We start from the raw sequence: 16,787 nt of genomic DNA, 5'->3' as shown, positions 1-16,787 counted from the left end.
TCTGTCTTTTCTTTCTCTCTCGTCTCTCTTCTTCCTCCTCCTCCTGTCTTTTCTTTCTCTCTCGTCTCCTTCTTCTTCCTCCTCCTTCTGTCTTTTCTTTCTTTGTCGTCTCCTTCTTCTTCCTCCTCCTTCTGTCTTTTCTTTCTCTCTCGTCTCTCTTCTTCTTCCTCCTCCTTCTGTCTTTTCTTTCTCTCTCGTCTCTCTTCTTCCTCCTCCTTCTGTCTTTTCTTTCTTTGTCGTCTCTCTACTTCTTCCTCCTCCTCCTGTTCCTTCTTTCTTTCTCGTCTCTTTTTCCTCTTTCTCCTCCTGTCGCTTTCTCCTCCCCATCTTCCTCCTCCTCCTCCTTCTCTTCTTCCTTCTTCCTTCCTTCTCCATCTTTATACAGCAGGACAAGTTCGACGATGTGGGTCACGTGGGCCTTGCATTTTCCTGTCGCATCCCATTTTCTTTTGGTGTTTTTCTTCCTTTCCTTTTTCGTCTTTCTTGCTTTTCTGTCTTCATTTCTCCTCCTCCTCCTCCTCCTCCTCCTGTTTCACCCTTCTTCATTTTCCTTTATCCTCCTATTGTGTGTTTCTTTTTTGTTTTCTTCCTTTTTCTTCTTTCCTTCATTCTTTTGTGTCTTCCTTTGTCTTCATTCTTCCACTTTCATTTTTTCTTCTCCACCTGTTTCTTCCTCTTTCAACGTCCTTCTTCGTCCACTTGTCTTCTTTCATCTCCATTCCTCCTCCTCGTCTTCCTCCTATCAGCATCCTTCTCCTCTTTCCCTCTCCTCCACCTCTCTCTCTCTCTTTCTCTCCCTCTCTCTCCTTCACATAAATTAGCATTCCTGTCTCCTTCTCTTCCGTCTTTCTTCACCTTATTTCCTCTCTCCTTCCTTCCCTTCGTCTCTTTCCTCCTCTCTCCATTCCCTCCAATTGCATTCCTCCCTCCTCCTCATCCTCCACCTCCTCCTCCTCTTCCTCCTCCTCCTAAATTGATGCCTCTCTCTTGTAGTCTTATAAGCCGATTCTCTCTCTCTCTCTCTCTCTCTCTCTCTCTCTCTCTCTCTCTCTCTCTCTCTCTCTCTCTCTCTCTCTCTCTCTCTCTCTCTCTCTCTCTCTCTCTCTCTCTCTCTCTCTCTCTCTCTCTCTCTCTCTCTCTCTCTCTCTCTCTCTCTCTCTCTCTCTCTCTCTCTCTCTCTCTCTCTCTATCTCTCTCTCTCTCTCTCTCTCTCTCTCTCTCTCTCTCTCTCTCTCTCTCTCTCTCTCTCTCTCTCTCTCTCTCTCTCTCTCTCTCTCTCTCTCTCTCTCTCTCTCTCTTCCTTTCTTCATTCTTTCTTCTTTTCCTTTCCTTCTTCCTTTTTCTCTTCCCTTCCCTTCCCTTTCCTTCATTTCCCTTTCCTTCATTTCCCTTTCCTTTCCTTCCCTTCCCTTCCCTTCCTTTCAGTTCCCTTTCCTTCATTTACCTTCCCTTCCCTACCCTTACCTTACCGTACCTTCCTTCCTTCCTTCCTTCCCTTTCCTTCATTTCCTTCCTTCCTTCCTTCCTTCCCTTCTTCCTTTCCTTCCTTCCTTCCTTCCCTTCCTTCATTTCCTTTTCTTCCTTCCTTTTCCTTCCCTTCCCTTCCTTCCTTCCTTCCTTCCTTTCCTTCCTTCCTTTCATATCCTCGTTCATCTGCTCTTCCCTTTTTATAATCCTTTTATAACACACACACACACACACACACACACACACACACACACACACACACACACACACACACACACACACACACACACGCACACAATGTAACTCTTACCTGGTTCTCACAAATTGACTTACCTGTAGCGTGACGGAAATGGGTGAACGAAAGGGAAAGGAAAGTTTTTTTTTTTATATATATATATGTATTTTATTGTATCTTTTTTTATATTTTTGTTTTCTGATTTTATTTTTCCTTTTATTCCTTTTTTTTCTTCATTTTTGTTTTGTTTGTTTTTCATATTTTCTTTCCCATTCCTTTTTTCTTTTTCTTTTTTTTTCTAATTTTAAGTTTTTCCATTTTTTTCTTTTCTTTGGTTAATTTTCTTCATTCTCTCATTTCCATTATTTTTTTTCTTTTTTGTATATATAAAGAGAAAGGTGTTTTTTTTGTTATTATTATTTCATTTTACTTTATATCATTATTTATTTTGTCTTATCATTTTTTTTTTGTATTTTTCGTATTTTTTTCTCATTCCCATTCCCATTATTTTTGAGTGTGTGTGCGTGTGTGTGTTTTAAGTAATGTTTTTTTTTTCTATTTCCTGTGTCTTTCCTGTTTTGAGTGGTTTCTCGTGTTCCCATTTTTTTCCTTTCTGTTTATATTTTCCTCCTTTTCGTCCTCTGTTGCTTCCCTTCTTTCCCTTCTCATGTTTTTCCTTCCGTTCCTTTTCTTCACTGATTCTTTCTGTGCATATTTTCTTCCTTCTTTCCCTCATCAATTTCCATCATATCAGTTTTTTTTCATTTCTCTTTTCTTTCCTTATTTTCGTCCCATCTATATTGTTTTCCTTCTTTTCCTTCTCATGTTTTTCCTTCTGTTCATTTTCTTCACTAATTTCTTTCTATGCATATTTTCTTCCTTCTTTCCCTCATCAATTTCCATCATATCAGTTTTTTTTTTGTCTCTTCTTTCCTTATTTACGTCTCATCTACATTGTTTTTTCCTTCTTTTCCTTCTCATTTTTCTCTCCCGTTCTTTTTCTTCCTTATTTTCGTCCTGTATTGTTTTTTCCCCGTTTTTTCCCATTTCTCTTTCTATTAAATTTTATCAGACTCTTTCTCTTCTCTCATCTTTATCATTTCTATTATCCATTTTACGCTTTGTTTGTCCTTCGTTTTTCCACTGGTTTTCTCTCTTCTTTCTTTATTTTTGTCCTGTATAGTTTTCCCTTCCTTTCCTTCCCAGTTTCTATCATATTATCAAGGATTTTCTTATCTTCATCATCTTTATCATTCTCTCATCTTTAGCATCATCTTCTATCTGTATCTTCTGTCTTTTGGTCGTATTAAAAAAAGCCAGTCTCCAACATCTTATTCTTCCTTAAATACTAATTACTTCCCTTTTAATTGCTTTCCTCTAGGACTATTTACGCCATACTAATTCTACTATATAATGAATAGATTAGATTTAATTGTAATATAGAAGAGAGCATTAGTTTCTCCTTTTCTAATTCTCTCCCTCACCTCACGTCCAAAAGATAAGTGTAATATATATAGATCAAAAAACAATTAAAAGGGATTCAGAAAAGGCTCTTAGGAAACGGTGTCTGGCATGGTGATAGAGTTGGAACCGATCTCAAGGAATTGGCTGAGGAGAGCTTGTAAATTGGAGGAGGAAGAGGAAGAGGACGAGGGAGAAGATGAGTAGGGAAGAGGAAAAAGAGGAAGAGGGATAATGGGTATGTCTTTTATCATTTCTTTGTGCTTCTAAATTTGGGAAAGGAAGAGGAAGAGGAAAAGTAGGGAAGGAAGAAGGAGGAGGAGAGAGAGAGAGTTAGTTTTATTTCTTCTTCTTTATTATTTTGGAGAAGGAAGAGAAAGAAGAAGGAGAGGAAAAAGGAGAGAAAGGGTACAATTTATATTTCATTTCTTCATCTTTCTAATTTGGAGGAGGAAGAGAAAGAGGAATAGGCAAAGAACAGGAGAAACAGGAAGAGAGAAAAAGAGAAATCAGGTATATCTCAATTTTCATTTCTCCCTATCTATTTTCCTATTTTCATCAGCTACTCTCCCTCTCATTTACTTTGTGTGTGTGTATTTCCTTCTGTTTATCCTTTGGTCTTTCCCCTCACTCATTCCCTCTGTCTCTAATTCCCTCAATCTATCATTCTCTCTCTCTTCTCCCCTCTCATCAACCTTCTCTTTAGTCCTCCCTTCGAAATCTCTCATCCCACGTTTTCATTATTTCTTGTCTTCTTAACCGTCGACTTAATATTGGAACTTGCCTCGCCCCCTCGTCCTCCTCTTCCTCTTCCTCTTCTTTTCCATATATTCGTTACTCTCTCTCTCTCTCTCTCTCTCTCTCTCTCTCTCTCTCATTTAGCTTTTTTTCCTTATTCCTCTTTGTTCTCCTTCGCGCCAATAAATCGTTCAGTCCATTTCCTCCGCCTCTTCCACCACTCTCTTTGTCTCCTCTTTTTTCTCCTCTTCCTCCTCTTGTTACCTTCCTCTTCATTGGCTTGTTGGCGCAGTGGCTGAGGGTGGCGACTTCTGGTTCTATAGTTATGGGTTCGAGTCTCCTTTCTGTGGTGTCATTTTAGGAGTAACTAACGTTTTCTTGTTTTTTTATTTTTATTGTTAGGTTGTTTTAAAATAGATTCCCATTGTGTTCATCTTCTCCTTATTTGTTTTCTTTGATAACTTATTTATTTCATATGATTTTGTGTTTATGTTTTGTCTATTTGCCTTCTCATGACAGAAACACAACACAAATTTTAGTCTAATCATCTATTCACACAATTACAAAACCTTTACCTATCTTTATTTTCTCTTTATTGCTCTTCAAAGCACACCTTCATCAATTTTAGTCATTTTTCATTCATTTTTCAGTCAATTTTTCATATTTCCAAGTCTCTCAATTCATCTTTATCATCTTTCTCTCCCCTTTTCTCCCCTCCTTTTCATAACACACTTCATCAAGATCACAAAACCAATCAAATCCTACAAGTTTCAATCCCATACATTTCCTCCAATCACACGCTTGCAACACCATCTGGCATCGGATCCTAAAACCTAACACCCAACACCTCTGGGGGCTTCGTCGTGCAGTGGTTAGTACACTCGGCTCACAACCGAGAGAGCCCGGGTTCGATTCCCGGGCGGAGTGGAAAAATTTGGGCGGCTTTTCCGATACCCTGCGCCCCTGTCCACCCAGCAGTGAATGGGTACCAGGTGTTAATCGGGGGTTGTGTTCCGTCTCCTGGGATCTGTTCCCTTCTCCTATAATTCCTTCCCCTTCTGTCTCTCTCCGGCATATGACCACAGATGTTGCGCCGACTAAACGAAACTTTCCAACTTTCCCAACACCTCTTTCCGTCACAAAAGAATCGAATCCTACTTCATATTCTCCAACCAGACGCTTCCAACACCACATGGCATCGAATCCTATTACCTAGCACTTAACACCTCTCCTTCCCTTCTTGATCCGCTTCTTCAGGAGGACGATGACTGGGCGTTCGTGGCCATGGTGTTGGATCGTCTTCTGCTCTGGATCTTCGGCGGCATCTCCGTCTTGGGCACGATTCTCATCCTGTTCGAATCCCCCTTTCTCTACGACTACACGTCCCCCATCGACATGCAGTACAGCAAAGTCGGCCAGCAGTTGTTCCAGCAAGACGCCGCGGACCTCTAAGAAAATGGGAAAAGGTTGCCCTCGAAAGAAAACGGAAGAAGAAGGATGGACTAATGTAAACTGGAGGAGGGCTTGCTGAGTAGAAAATGGAAGGTGGCTATGTGTGTTTGTGTGTGTGTTTAGGTGTTTGAGATGTGTTTGTGCGTGTGTGTGTGTGTTTGTGCGTTTAAAGGTATTAGGGTTGTGTGTGTGTATGTTTGTGTGAGTGTGTGAGTGTGTGTGTGTGTGTGTGTGTGTGTGTGTGTGTGTGTGTGTGTGTGTGTGTTACCCCCGTCATTTCACCTCTTCCTGTTACTGTTCTGCATCGTCTAGTTTCTCCTCTTCCTCCTCCTCTTTTTCTTCCTCCTCCTCCTCCTCCTCCTCCTCCTCCTCCTCCTCCTCCTCCTCCTCGTCTTTGTCTCTTCTTCTTTTTCTTCCTTTTCTCTTCTTTATTCTTGTTCCGAAAGTGTTTAACGTTAATACAAGTTTCGCTCAATTAACCGATAGTGTGTGTGTGTGTGTGTGTGTGTGTGTGTGTGTGTGTGTGTGTACAGAGCTTTTGTACTGTGGAAGCTGTTGCTTTCTCGTTTGTTTTGCGCCATCCCTCCCTCCCTACCGTGTGTGTGTGTGTGTGTGTGTGTGTGTTTCGGTTCAAGTTTTTTTTTCTGTATTAGTGAAGCAAAGTTAAGAATCAATCAAGAAAGTATTTAGGAAAAGAAGGAAATCAACAAAATCAGAAAGTTCAGAAAGAAAAAAATATGTAAGTGACTGAAAAAAAGAAAATATATAAAAAAATACTTGAAAAATCTTACCTATTACCTTGAAAACTCCGAAAAAAATTAACACAAAGCTCGACATCAACACTAAAACGGGAACTTCGGAAAAACGTAAAAATAAAAAAAAACGTCCTATCGTCAACCAATTCGCAATTAACCAATAACAGAGAAAAATATCATCCATGTGTTAAACCGTTAAAGGAAAAAGGTAAAGTTTGGGGCATACGCAATAGCTACGCGAGGCCTCGGTGCTCATCTCCGTAACTTTGACCCTGGAGCACATGAGAGAAAAAAATCATCCATGTGTTAAACCGTATAAGGAAAAAGGTAAAGTTGGGGGCATACGCAATAGTTACGCGAGGCCTCGGTGCTCATCTCCGTAACTTTGAACCTGGAGCACATGAGAGGAAAATGAAAGGAAATTGAAGGATATAAATAAACCACAAACCCACATTTTCTGGCCCTCCACATCCCTTCCACCAGTGCCAAGGACGAAGAGGAGTGCCAAGTGGTTAATCAAGGTGCCAAGGAATTAATCAAACCACCTGGGCAACACCTGATCACCTGTGTTTGTTGTGTTGCTTGTGTTGTGTGTTCCAAGGGCCAAAGAATCCCTGACGTAACACACAGAAGCTTCATCAGAGGTAACACGTGTGATTTAGCAGAAGTTGTGTGAGTTAGTTAATTGTTTCTACCTGTGTGTTCTTGTTATCCAGGTGTGAGGTTTGGTGTGCGTATGTGTGTGTGTGTGTGTGTGTGTGTGTGTGTGTGTGTGTGTGTGTGTGTGTGTGTGTGTGTGTGTGTGTGTGTGTGTGTGTGTGTGTGTTTGTGTGTTTTTTTTTAATGAGCTAAGTAAGTGTTGATTTTTCTTTTGTATATTAAAATGCAATGCTATGCCGAATTATGAAGTGCGACAGTATGTATAAATTTGCCAAAATACAACAATAGTACCAACAGCAACAACAACAACAACAACAACAACAACAACAACAACAACAACAACAACAACAACAACAACAACGCATTCACCAATCAACCTACAGCTACCCACAACTCAAAACAATTTAATAGTTCATAAATGCAAAACAAAAACAACAAAAACAAAAACAATAACTATAATCAGCCTAAGCACACAGTCACCACAGATATTTAATTACTCTAAAGAACTTTGTCCAATGAGATTAAGGTCTTGAAAACGTGAAAGAAGTCGTATCCAATTAGAATAGAGTCTTTCAAGGGTCAGAAGGTCTTCATCCAATTAGAATCCAGCTCTGGTTGGCTTCTTGAGAACTATTTTAGGATTCCTTGTTTTTTGGAAATGTTTAAAGAACTTTGTCCAATCAGAAGGAAGATCTTGACGGCGCGAAAAAATCCGTATCCAATTAAAAAAGAGCCTCTATGTCGTCAGTAGGTCTGTAGCCAATTCGAGTCCAGCACTGGTTGACTTCGTGAGGGTTAGTGGTAAATGTCTTTGGAAGTGTTTAAAGTACCCTGTCCAATCAGAAGGAAGGTCTTGACGGCGCGAAAAAATCCGTATCCAATTAAAAAAGAACCTCTATGTCGTCAGTAGGTCTTTAGCCAATTAGAATCCAGCTTTTGTTAACTTCGCGTAAGCTTCATCCAATCAGAAGAGAGCTGCTAGGCCCGTCACGAGGCTTTACCCAATCAGAACTCAGCAGTGACGTCATGAGAGCTTCGTCCAATGAGAGACCAGCTTGGGGTTTACTTCACACTTTTTATTGGTCCACAGGCTTTCCTTTGCTCAGTAACACTACGTAAAAGAGAACTGATGAAAAATAAACATGTTCTCTTACTCGCTTCGTTCATTTCATTAGTTCGTAAAAAAGGGGAAGAAAATAAATGAGAAAACGAGGGGCAGGTGTGAATTTGATATTAATTTTGAAGCTCAAGTATTTTTCTACCTCTAAAGCCTCTTAAGGTCTCAGCATCAGAGGCAGCATCCCACCTCTTCTTGTGTGTGTGTGTGTGTGTGTGTGTGTGTGTGTGTGTGTGTGTGTGTGTGTGTGTGAGTGAGTGTGGGTGTGGGTGTGGGCGTGTTAAGCTGAGAAGGTTAAAGGGTAGGTTTCTGTGTGTGTGTGTGTGTGTGTGTGTGTGTGTGTGTGTGTGTGTGTACAGGTGTGTGTGTGTGTGTGCGTACAGGTGTGGGTACTCAAAGCCCTCACCTGTGTACTATATCAAAACGAACTCGGAATCAAATATCGCTTCGTTACTGTGCAGCGCAAGTCGATGGCTGTCGCTCTATCGCTTAAGTTTCAGTTCCCGTTACGCGTCTCAGTCCTGTATTCTCTTTCGTAAACGTGTATGCATCCCTGACGATACATGCGGTTGTGTATTATTTATTTTACAGCGAAGGAGGCAGCTCAAGGGCGGAAATACATGGGAATAAACGCCCGATGTAGTGAAAGCAGATTAGTGAGACGGTTTTAGAGTGGGTTCCCGCGGGTCCTTTCCTCGACAACATGAATCTCGTCCCCTCATATGTTGGCTATAAGTAACCTCCCCAACATGAATATCTGCCCCTCATATGTTGGCTATAGTCGACCTCTCCAACATGAATCTCTTACCCTCATATGTTGGCTATAGTCGACCTCTCCAACATGAATCTCTTACCCTCATATGTTGGCTATAAGTAACCTCCCCAACATGAATCTCTGTCCCTCATATGTTGGCTATAGTCGACCTCTCCAATGTGAATCTCGTCCCCTCATATGCTGGCTATAAGTAACCTCCCCAGCATGAATCTCTTACCCTCATATGATGGCTATAAGTAACCTCCCCAACATAAATCTCTGTCCCTCATATGTTGGCTATAAGTAACCTCTCCAACATGAATCTCTTACCCTCATATGTTGGCTATAAGTAACCTCCCCAACATGAATCTCTGTCCCTCATATGTTGGGTATAAGTAACCTCCCCAACATGAATCTCTGTCCCTCATATGTTGGGTATAAGTAACCTCCCCAACATGAATCTCTTACCCTCATATGTTGGCTATAAGTAACCTTCCCAACATGAATCTCTGTCCCTCATATGTTGCCTATAAGTAACCTCCCCAACATGAATCTCTGTCCCTCATATGTTGGCTATAGTCGACCTCTCCAACATGAATCTCTTACCCACATATGTTGGCTATAAGTAACCTCTCCAACATGAATCTCTTACCCTCATATGTTGGGTATAAGTAACCTCCCCAACATGAATATCTGCCCCTCATATGTTGGCTATAAGTAACCTCTCCAACATGAATCTCTTACCCTCATATGTTGGCTATAAGTAACCTCTCCAACATGAATCTCTTACCCTCATATCGTCACCCTCATAAAATAATCGCCTAAGTAATTTTTCAGAGATTTCCAGGTTTTTGTTTACATCAGTTTTTCATCATGTGACGCCCATTTCTGTATAGTTGCCTTCGTCATTCAGGGTTTGAGTGTTCTAGAATTGGCCCTTTCATTCCTGCCTAAATCTTAAGCCGAATGAGATGATGACAGTTATTTTCTGATTTCCTGTAAAGTAGAAAATAATGACTTAGGCGGTTTCTTTACGAAGGTGACGATATGTTGGCTACAGGTAAAGGAAGAGACAGGTGTTGCAATGGAAGGAACTCGCGGAGACCAACACTAAAACGGGTCTCGTCATTCTGGTTTCATTATAATAACTGCTCCCAAAATACACTGACCCCCCCATCTATTTACTATGTTCTAAGTATACATAAAACCAGTGCTGTGTGTATCGTTTCCGTTTACCTGCACGCATATTCAATTACCTTCCGACAGGTGTGTGTGTGTGTACGGTTCATGACTCCGGATGTTTAATTATCAATACAGGTTTAACTCGTGTTTTAAGTATATACCAAGAAGATACGTGTATGATTTGTGTGTTATGCTTGTAGAGGTATTGAGTAAAACCAAACAGACGGGAATATTAATGATGTAACGAAAAACGGAAATAAATAACATATAACAAATACCCCCAAATAGTTATCTTCGGCATCTGTATCTTTAAGTACCTCGTTGTCTCGTTACGTTAGTCGCCATTACGCTATACACTGTACCGTGAGAGGTTGGTTTTGTGTTGCCAGTGTTTCGAGTAAGTTTTTTTTTTTTTTTTTGGTTGTGTTGCGGAGAAGAAAGTTTTGTGTTGCCAGTGTTTCTAGTCGGGTATTTTCTTTTCGGTTTCTATTGCTGAGAGGAAGATTTGTGTCGTCATTTTGTGTTGCCAATGTATCTAGTACGGTTTATCTTTATCGGTTGTGTTGCGGAGAGGAAGATTTGTGTTGCGGAAGTGTGTCTAGACCGCTTTTCTCGTTCGATTGTGTTGCGGAATTGTGTTTAGCCAAATTTCTCTTTTTCGGCTGTGTTGCAAAGAGGACAGTTTTGTGTTGCCAGTGTTTCTAGTCGGGTATTTTCTTTTCGGTTTCTATTGCGGAAAGGAAGATTTGTGTCGTCATTTTGTGTTGCCAATGTATCTAGTCTGGTTTCTCTTTTTCGGTTGTGTTGCGGAGAGGAAGATTTGTGTTGCCAGTTGTGTCTAGACCGTTTTATTCGTTCGATTGTGTTGCGAGAGGAAGATTTGTATTGTCATTTTGTGTTGCCAATGTATCTAGTCCGATTTCTCTTTTACGATTGTGTTGCGGAGAGGAAGATTTTGTGTTGGCAGTTTGTCGACGGTGTTTCTGTTTCGGTTTGTGTTGTGGAGAAGATGATTTTGTGTTGCTAGTGTGTGTAGACTTTCGGTTGTGTTACGAAGAGGAAATTTTGTATTGCGAGTGTTACTAGTTCGGTTATTCATTTGGTTGTGTTGCGAGAGGAAAGATTTGTATTGCCATTGTGTGTTGCCAAAGTATCTAGTCCGGTTTTTCTTCTTCGGTTGTGTTGCGGAGAGGAAGATTTTGTGTTGCGGTAGTGTGTCTAGTCAGGCTTTTTATTCGGTTGTGTTACTAAGACGAAGATTTTGTGTTGCCAGTGTTACTAGTCCCGTTTTTCTTTAGGTTGTGTTGCAAAGAGTTTAGTTTTGTGTTGCTAATGTGTCTAGTCCGGTGTTTCTTTATCGGTTGTGTTGCGAAGAGGAATGTGTTGCAGTGTTACTAGTCCCGTTTTTCTTTAGGTTGTGTTGCAAAGAGTTAAGTTTTGTGTTGCCAGTGTTACTAGTCCGGTGTTTCTTTATCGGTTGTGTTGCGAGAGGAATGTGTTGCAGTGTTACTAGTCAAGTTTCCCTTTAGGTTGTGTTGCGGAGAGGACAGTTTTGTGTTGCCAGTGTGTCTAGTCCGGTGTTTCTTTATCGGTTGTGTTGCGAAGAGGAATGTGTTGCAGTGTTACTAGTCAAGTTTCCCTTTAGGTTGTGTTGCGGAGAGGACAGTTTTGTGTTGCCAGTGTGTCTAGTCCGGTGTTTCTTGTTCGGTTTGTGTTGCGAGAGGAATGTGTTGCAGTGGTTCGTTTTCTTAGTGCTTACGATCGCCGCTGTTTTAGGTGGCGCCACTGGAGGTGCTGATGTCTGTTATTATGTAGTTTCACCCCTCTATACCTCCTCCTCCTCCTCCTCCTCCTCCTCCTCCTCCTCCTCCTCCTCCTCCTCCTCCTCCTCCATATCCTATCCTCATCCTCCTCCCTTTCCTGTTGTCCTAATTTTCTTTACTTTCCTTTTCCTCTACTTCGTTTTCGTCTTCATCCTCCTCCTCCTTTTCCTTTTCCTCATTCCCATCTTTCGTATCCTCCTCCTCCTCATCCTCATCCTCATCCTCATCCTCCTTTCCTCCTCCTCCATACCCTATCCTCATCCTCCTCCCTTTCCTGTTGTCCAAATTTTCTTTCCTTTCCTTTTCCTCTACTTCGTTTTCGTCTTCATCCTCCTCCTTTTCCTTTTCCTCATTCCCATCTTTCGTATCCTCCTCCTCCTCCTCCTCCTCCTCATCCTCATCCTGCCTACCCAAGTGCTCTTTCGTTTTCTTTCCCTCTTCTTCATCTTCTCTTCGTCGTTTTCTTTACTTCTTTTTTTTTCAATCACTATATCTTTACTTTTCTTTCCCTCTTCTTCCTTCTCTTTCTCTTTCGTTTCTTTTTCTCTCTCTTCCTGCATTTTCTGTATCTTTCCTTTTCCAGTCTTTCATTCCCTATACCTCTGTCGCATTTCTCTCTTCTCTTTTCATCATTCATTTTAACCTTCCCTTTCCACCTCGTCCTCTTCCTCCTCCTCTTCTTCCTCCTCCTCCTCCTCCTCCTCCTCCTCCTCCTCCCCTCGTTTCATTAGTATTAGCAAAACAGTTTATAGTTTCTAGTGATATTATTTTTTTGCTGAGATAAGATTCAATTTACCTTTTTTTCTTAATTAATTGATACCTTGATTTTGGCTTCACCTGTGCGGGTAATAATTAGTCAGGTGAGATTTTTGTTTGTTTGTTTGTTTGTTTGTTTTCGTGTGTCTGATGTTGATGAATGGAATGTTACTCTTTTTTTGTATGTGTGTGTGTGTGTGTGTGTGTGTGTGTGTGTGTGTGTGTGTGTGTGTGTGTGTGTGTTTGTTGCCAGCTGTGTGGTGATAGGTGTTCGGTGTCCCTGGTACCTGTAGCGCCCTTTTCTCCTCCCTTGTCATCCCTTTCTCCCTTTTCTTCCCTCTTTTCTTCCCTTTCATCCACCTTTTTCTAACGGTTTTCTATTCATTAATTTTTTCCTTCCCTTTTTTCTCTATTTCTCTCCTAATGTAGTGCCCTTTTCTTCCCTTTATTTTCCTCACTTTCTCCCTTTTCTTCCCTCTTTCCTCCCTTTTTTCCTCTTCTCTTAAAATTTATCGTGGTTTTCACTCATTCCCTTTCCTCCTATTCCCTTTTTTTTACCTTCATTGTTTCCTCCATCCACCTTCTCTCACTTTCTCCCAACCAGTTTCCTTTCTTTCCTCCATTCTCTCTCTCTTTCTCTCCATCCCTTTCTTTTCTTTCCCTCCCTCTCTCTGTCTCCCTTCTACCCTCTCCTCCCTTTATGTGTTGCTTCCCTCTCTTCCCTCCCTTTCCTCTCTCCTCCCTACCCTTTCAGATTTACGTTTTCTCCTCCCTTTCTTCCCTCCCTCCTCCCTTTCTTTCCTCCATCCCTTCACGTTTCCTCCCCAGGTAGAGAAGATCGCTTTCGCTAGGCATAACCTCTCCCTTTCTCTTCCCTCCCTTTACCTCCCTTTCCTTCCCTCCCTTCATCCTACTCCTTTACCACTCCCTCCATCCCGTCTCTCTCTCTCTCTCCCTTTACTTTTCCTCCCCTCCCATTTTTTCCTTCCTCTTCTCTCCTCAATCCCCCTCCCCTACCTCTTTTTTCTCCTTCTCTTCCTCCCTCTCTATTTCCTCCCTTCCTTTACTTTCCCTCTTCTTCCATCTCCCTCTCTCTCCCCTTCTACATCTCCGGCTCCTCCATTCTCCTCTCCTTCTTTCTCTCCCTTTCTCTTTTTCCTACCCTCTTTCTTCCTCCCTTTCTCTTCCCTCCTTCTCTTTACTTCCCCTTCCTCTTCTTTCCCCTTTCCCTCCCGTCCCTCCCTTCCTTCCCTTCCCTACTTCTCTTCCCCTCTCCTTCCTTCCCATTCTCTCCCCCCTCTCCTCTCCCCCTTCATCTTCTCCCCCCTCCACCTCCCTTTCCCCCCCTCTCCCCCCCCCCCCCCCCCAGCCTCCCGCAAGATAGCTAGGCCACCACCCGAGTTGTTATATTCGCCGGCAAAATAAAAAAAAGAATACAAAAAAAAAACATTCTCGGCTCCCTCGAAATGTTGTTTTAGATTTTAATGTAACAAATAAATAACAATAATAATAATAAAAGTTTTGTATCACGTGTTTGGGCTCTTATTAATCAAAGGGGGGGAGGGGGGGTTGGGGGGTTGGGGGGGTTGTGTGTTTGTAAGGTTGTTTGTGTTTTGGTTGTTATTGTTTTCACCTCATGTTGTTTTTTTGTGTTTTTGTTTACGTGTGTGATTATCGAGTTGTTTGTTTTGTTTTGCTTATAAGTGCTTGTGATATTGTTTTTCTTTTTTTGCAGCGATGGAAGTAGTGGAAGGAGATTGTTTTCTTTTGTTTGTGTGTGTGTGTGTGTGTTTGTTTTCTCAGGTTAATTGTGTTTTTTTATGTTTATCTGTTGGTTTGGTAGTTGTTGTTTTCTGTGTTTAATGTTTTTCTTCTATTGTATTGTTTTTATAAGCATCTTTTTAGTTTTAGTTTCTTTTATTTTGGTTCATGTTTTTTTAATGTTTTTGTTGTGTGTGTTTCTTTATTACATGTTGCTGTGTCTTGTTTTGTTCTTGATTTCGTTTTCTCATTTGCTTGATTATTCCCTGCATTCCTGTCGCACCTTTTAGTGTTTTAATGATTTACTTGCATGGTATTGTTTATGAGCACTTTGTTATTATTTTCGTTTATTTTGGCTAATGTTTTTGTGTGTGTGTTCCTTTATCGCGAACCTGAATTTCCATGTTCTGATATTTTTTCTATCTCATCTTTGCTTCATTAAATTTCGTTAGTTAGTGATTTGCTGTTTTGTATGTTTAATTATTCGTTGTTTGTTCTTACTTTCATTAATTTTAACTCATGTCTGTTTTTTTTTTGTTGTTGTTTTTTTTGCGTGTGACTTTATTATAAGCCTGAATTCCATGCCTTGATTTTTTTTTCTACTCTTTTCTTTGATATATTAAACTGCGTGTGGATTTTTTCTTCTCATCCTATTAATCTTTGTTTTACGCTTCATAATTGTTGCTCTTTATATTATCTGCCTTGGGTTTATTTGATTTTTGTATCGTTGTATGTTCTTTTTTTTTAATATTCACGTTTACATTATTTTTCTTCTTACAGGTGTGTGGTTGTTGTTGTTGTTATTGTTGTTGTTTTATTTTGTCGATGAGTTTGTTTATGCTGCTTTTTATTTTTCTAGCGTCTATTTTTTTTTTATAAGTTACTTTGCCTTTCAGTTTTGTGTGATATTTAAATTTGAATACAACATTTTTCTCTATTTTTCTTAACGCTGTCTCGCCTTTCCAGTCATTTATGTAACACTTTTTTTAATTGCGCTCATTTGTGAAGATTCTTTTTGCATATATTTATCCCAGAATTTGCATTTCAGCCTTGTAACAGCCTTTTAGTCATGCTTTTTTGTTGCCTGTCATTTTTTAAACTATTTTTTTAGCTGTATGTTGCTGTCTTTCTTATTTTGTTCTTGATTTTGTTTTACTATTTCCTTTATCATTTCCTGCAATTCACTTCAGCTTGTATATGTGTTGCTGTTTATCAGTTTACTTTAGATGCAATTATTTTTAGCGTTTCTTACCGCTGACTCACTTTTCCAGTCGTCTATTGGATATCTTTTTTAATTATGCTCATTTGTCTTGGATTCTTTTGCATATATTTACCCCCACAGTTCCAGTTCAGCTTCCTAACAGTCTTCATTCGTTGCTTTTCCTGCTGCCTCGCTTCTGCTTAAACTGCTCCTTTTAATTATATGTTTTTATCACCCTCTCTTCCTCCATCTCCCTCCTCCCTTATCCTCCCTCTATATGCAGCTTCCCTCCCTCCCCTCCCTTTCCTCCCTTCTCCCAACCCCTTTTGATATAGGTTTTCTCCTCCCTTTCTTCCATCCATCCATTTTCATTACTTGCATTTCATTTCAGTATTTTAAGTCTTGGGCGGTTGCTGTTCCTGTTGCCTTGTTTTATTATTTTCCAAAACCCAAACACGAAATTTCCATTGTTTTTGCTTTTTACAATTTTCAGTTTTATCTTTAGTTCCGCTTTCTTGCTTTCAGACGCAAAGAAAACCTGAAAACAAAGACGGGAAAAAAAACTACAGGAACATAAACGGATGGAAAATGATGAAAAAAACAGGAAAAATATAAAGGAAATAACAAAACTTTAGACGTCAGAACCAGGACACGTAGCGAAGCGGATGACGATGGAGCAGCAGAGCCGACAGACAGTGCGCAGGTGAGTGATTCGTATTGTATGCAAACGACAGGTGTTCTTGCGTGTATTAATTAACGGGCAACAGGTAAGGAAAGCATAGGTATCATGAATGGGAAAAAGGGAATGTTAGGGAAAGAGAAGAGAAGATACAAAGGAGGAAAGCAAAGTGAGAGGAAGAAGAGGCAAGAGGAAAAGGAGGAAAAATAAAATAAATGATAGGGAAAGAGAAGACGCAGAGAGAGGGAAGCTACGTAAAGGGAAGGGGAGACTAAAGGAAATAATGTTAGGGAGATAAAGAGGAGAGAAATTAATTAACGGCCACGACAGGTAAGGAAAACATAGGTATCATGAATGGGGAAAAGGAAAGAAAGCATAAAAAGATGGAGTTAATAGCAGTCGAAAAGGGGAGCGTGAAAGGAATGAAAGTGTTAAAAAGGGGGAAAAAAGGAAAGAGGGAAAACATAGGAGAACAAAATATTAAGAAAGGAGAGAAAGAACGGGAAGATGGAGTTAATAGCAGTCGAAAAGGGGAGCATGAAAGGAATGAAAGTGTAAAAAAAGGGAAAGAGAGAAAAGAGGGAAAAATAGGAGTACAAAATATTAAAAAAGGAAAGAGTCGAAAAGGGGAGCATAAAAGGAATGAAAGACTAAAAGAGGGGAAAAAAAGGAAAGAGGGAAAAAATAGGGGTACAAAATATTAAGAAAGACTCGCAGTGGGAAGGATTGGAATGACGAAAGATAGA

General features: G+C 40.4%; 1 protein-coding gene and 1 long non-coding RNA gene across 4 annotated transcripts in view; one reads left to right on the top strand and one right to left on the bottom strand.

Moving 5' to 3' along the window:
* LOC126994277 (acetylcholine receptor subunit alpha-L1-like) overlaps window positions 1–6,884 on the top strand; it is a 34,716-nt gene extending 27,832 nt beyond the window's left edge. The window contains exons 8-9 of one of the 2 annotated variants that reach the window (XR_007748963.1): window positions 5,159–6,316; window positions 6,436–6,884. Coding sequence is in view for 1 of the 2 variants with exons in the window: in XM_050853567.1 (XP_050709524.1) it covers window positions 5,159–5,353 (195 nt within the window). In the remaining variant the exon portion in view is untranslated. Of the gene's footprint in view, window positions 1–5,158 lie in introns of both variants that reach the window. The other variant, XM_050853567.1, reaches the window with a different exon arrangement.
* Window positions 5,681–9,382, bottom strand: LOC126994289 (uncharacterized). Of its 2 annotated transcripts, none has more exons than XR_007748965.1 (3): window positions 9,362–9,382; window positions 8,994–9,039; window positions 5,681–8,809 (listed from the first exon to the last, which is right to left on the bottom strand). It is a non-coding gene; the product is annotated as an uncharacterized LOC126994289 (long non-coding RNA). The 2 variants fall into 2 exon arrangements; XR_007748966.1 differs by having other exon boundaries at window positions 5,681–8,763; window positions 9,362–9,381.
* Window positions 9,383–16,787: the final 7,405 nt, after the last annotated feature.

This window comes from Eriocheir sinensis, chromosome 7, assembly GCF_024679095.1.
Source record: "Eriocheir sinensis breed Jianghai 21 chromosome 7, ASM2467909v1, whole genome shotgun sequence".
NCBI classification, from domain to species: Eukaryota; Metazoa; Arthropoda; class Malacostraca; order Decapoda; family Varunidae; genus Eriocheir; species Eriocheir sinensis.
This window is presented reverse-complemented; position numbering and strand designations above follow the sequence as displayed.